Source organism: Tarenaya hassleriana, unplaced genomic scaffold (assembly GCF_000463585.1).
Source record: "Tarenaya hassleriana unplaced genomic scaffold, ASM46358v1 Cleome13, whole genome shotgun sequence".
Taxonomy (NCBI): domain Eukaryota; kingdom Viridiplantae; phylum Streptophyta; class Magnoliopsida; order Brassicales; family Cleomaceae; genus Tarenaya; species Tarenaya hassleriana.
The window spans coordinates 1,149,712-1,152,854 of NW_010963495.1; the positions used below are offsets into that span (position 1 = coordinate 1,149,712).

The window sequence follows — 3,143 nt, forward strand, 5'->3', positions numbered from 1 at the left end:
CCGCTCTTCGAATACATATCGATCAGCGAATTGCCCACGAATTCATCCGCGAATCCGAGACCTTTACGGATGACGAATCCATGGACTGATCTTCCGAATTCAATGTCCTCCATAACCGCACAGGCTTTGAGAACAGTTGTTACTGTTACGCCATCTGGTTCTGTCTCTCCCTCGTGAACCATCTTCTGAAAGAACTGCAAACCGATAAGAGGATCCTGGTTTCGGACATAACTTCCGATCATGACGCTCCAAGAAATGACATCTCTTTCGGACATTTCATCGAACAGGTTGCGTGCACTTTCCGTACAATCGAACTCAGCATACATGGACAAGATTGAGTTCTGAACTGAAGGAATGTTCATGAACCCGCTTCGGATCACGTAGCCATAGATCTTCTCTCCATCGAGATGCCTCCCGAGATTTCGGAACGCGTGAATCACGAGAATAATGGAAGAGACATTGGGTTCGAATCCCCAAGCTCTTGACTTGGAGAACCACCATAGCCCTTCTTCTGCAAAACCGCGATCCAGAAGACCAAAAACGATGATGTTCCAAGTTACAGAATCTCTCCATCTCATAGAATCAAATTCTCGAATCGCCGAAGATAAGTCTTCGCATTTTATGTAGAAATCGGCAATGGAGTTCCCAACGGAAATAGAGGAATCCAATCCTCTTTTGATCAGGCTCCCATGGATACATCTACCGTGAAACAACCATGAAAGCTTCGCACAAGCTTTGAGTACGACGGGAAGAGTGAAAGGGTCATCGAGTCGATGCCCAGATCTCTGCATTTCACAATACCCAGATAGCACTTCCCGCCATTTTCCATGGATCGAAGCTTGCTTGATCATGGAGTGCCAAGATGATAACTTGGAAAACAGGGAACCTACATGTGAACCCATGTTGGATCTTATCAGAGCAAGCAAAAACCCATTTCAATGGCGTTTAGATAAAGCGTCAAGCCATTGCAGAAAGCTTTCACATCACAAAACTCCATAGATAAAGGTTTTGAATTTCAATATAAAGTCCTGAGCCTGCTTCTAAGCAACTAAGCACAGCAGTTTACATTACAAATCAATGTTACAACAGATATCTCGTCTATAGGTTCCACAGATTATACAAATTGAAATATTCAAGAATTACAGAAACAGAAAGAGAAAAAGAATTATGGCCGGGCTGCTTCTTGCCGTGGATGATACGGAGACTGATGGTGCGAGTGATAAGGACTTTGCTTCCTCGCCATGGTCGGGGAAGAAAGATTCCTCCGCTCCAATGGCTTCTCGTTGGCAGCTTCGATGCGTTCGAGAGCTTCCACCACTTCTTTCATGGGAGGACGTTGCTTCGGTTCAGGTCCGATGCATTTCAAAGCAAGTTGAGCCACTCGGAATGCAGCTTTTAATGGATACTTCCCTTCGAGACGAGGGTCCATTATGCTCCTCAGCTTTCTCCGATCGGCTAGATAAGGCTTGATCCAGTCCGATAGATTGTGTTGCCCGCTAGGCCGGTTCGTGTCAAGTGCATGCAGACCAGTCAAAATCTCGGCCAAAACAACTCCGAAACCAAACACATCACTCTTGACATACAAATGTCCTGAAAAATCGGTATCAAATTAGTGTCCTGAATCCATTCAGATTACAACATCGAATCTTGAATGGGGGAAGTACCTGTAGCAACATACTCGGGAGCTGCATAGCCGTATGTCCCCATAACCCGAGTCGTGACGTGAGATTGGCTATCAGATGGACCCAGTTTGGCCAACCCAAAGTCCGATATCTTGGCAGAATACGACTGCAAAACGAGAGCAGGGTATTACAGCACTGTGAGCTTCGTTGCTCGGTAATACAATTTGCTATGCCAATCGGTTTCGAATCACATCTACGCTTACTCACCCCGTCGAGTAGAATATTCGAGGCCTTGAAGTCTCGGTAAATCACCTGCTTCTCCGAAGTGTGCAGAAATGCCAGACCTTTAGCAGCTCCTATTGCGATCTTAAGTCTTATTTCCCATGGGAGAGGCTGAACTGAGGAGCCCTCTGAAGACAGAAAAGCAAACACAGAAGTGTCAGAAATCTCGGGGAAATTATCGGATCAAAACACGTATAGTTTCTTGAAATCCTTTCTTACTTCGAAAGAGATGATTCTCTAAGCTTCCTTTCTGCATGAACTCATACACAAGGAGCAGATCTTGGCCCTCCAAGCAGTACCCCAACAGCTTCACGAGATTCCGATGATAAAGCCTTCCCAGGAAATGTATCTCAGACTGCAACAAAAAACGGACAAGCCAGTGCAGATCGTAAACTAAGCAAGGATCGAAACCCAGATCACGGGAAACCACTCACGATAAATCGATAACCGAGCTGAATACATGTGATGTACTCACTTGCCATTCCTCGAATCCTTGGAAGCTCTCTGAGTTCAGTTTTTTTACAGCAACCACTGTTCCGCTACCGTGCCTGCTGGAGGCCTTCTCTTCGAGCCAACCTTTGAAGACCTTACCGAACCCTCCTTCTCCAAGGACATTCTCGGACTTGAAATTCTTGGTAGCGGCTCTCAGTTCGGCGAGGGTGAATATCCTCAGATTCGGAGTGGACAGTATCTGACCATTGGGATAAGCTTCATCGCCGCTGCTTGCAGAGAACCTGCTGTCGCTGGAGATGTTGCTCCCTCTGGAAGTAGCTGTTGATGCGCAGTTGCTGATTGACTTAGACACCCCTGTTAAATTCAGAATCAAACATCACATCAACGCATATGCTAATCTAAGACAGAAAACGAAGAACACGACATGAATCCGATTCAACAGCACACACACAGATACGATACTGTAATCAGGAGGAGGAGAATTCACGGGTATTCAACAAAGAGTTTTAGCCCACCAAACACGAGACGAACTTATATTATGGGCATCGACCAGAGTCAACAAGCGAGCGATACACAGAGTAAAGGCCTGATTTTTTTTTTTACAGTACTGAGCAAGGATAGAAATTGTATGGAATCCAGCTTATTATGGGGATTCAAGCAAGTACCCAGATCCGAAATCCGAACAAAAAAGCGACAACAGAAGCAAAAATCAACAGATTCCTCAAAACCCATGAACGAATCGAAACAAGAAAGATAGGAACTTTATAAAAAGGGGGGGGGGGGTTG

The 3,143-nt window shown here is 45.4% G+C and overlaps 2 protein-coding genes across 3 annotated transcripts in view; both read right to left on the reverse strand.

The window, feature by feature from the left end:
• Positions 1 to 919, reverse strand: part of LOC104807400 (pentatricopeptide repeat-containing protein At2g17210) — a 2,683-nt gene extending 1,764 nt beyond the window's left edge. The window contains exon 1 of one of the 2 annotated variants that reach the window (XM_010532655.2): positions 8 to 919. In XM_010532655.2, coding sequence (XP_010530957.1) covers positions 8 to 902 — 895 coding nt within the window. In that variant the 5' untranslated portion in view covers positions 903 to 919. The other variant, XM_010532656.2, reaches the window with a different exon arrangement.
• A 77-nt stretch (positions 920 to 996) lies between these two features.
• LOC104807402 (probable serine/threonine-protein kinase Cx32, chloroplastic) overlaps positions 997 to 3,143 on the reverse strand; it is a 2,693-nt gene continuing 546 nt past the window's right edge. Inside the window, exons 2-6 of the mRNA XM_010532661.2 lie at positions 2,380 to 2,711; positions 2,124 to 2,259; positions 1,890 to 2,032; positions 1,665 to 1,788; positions 997 to 1,590 (exon numbers count right to left, since the gene is read on the reverse strand). Of these exons, the coding sequence (XP_010530963.1) occupies positions 1,166 to 1,590; positions 1,665 to 1,788; positions 1,890 to 2,032; positions 2,124 to 2,259; positions 2,380 to 2,711 (1,160 nt within the window). The 3' untranslated portion in view covers positions 997 to 1,165. The remainder of the gene's footprint in view (positions 1,591 to 1,664; positions 1,789 to 1,889; positions 2,033 to 2,123; positions 2,260 to 2,379; positions 2,712 to 3,143) is intronic.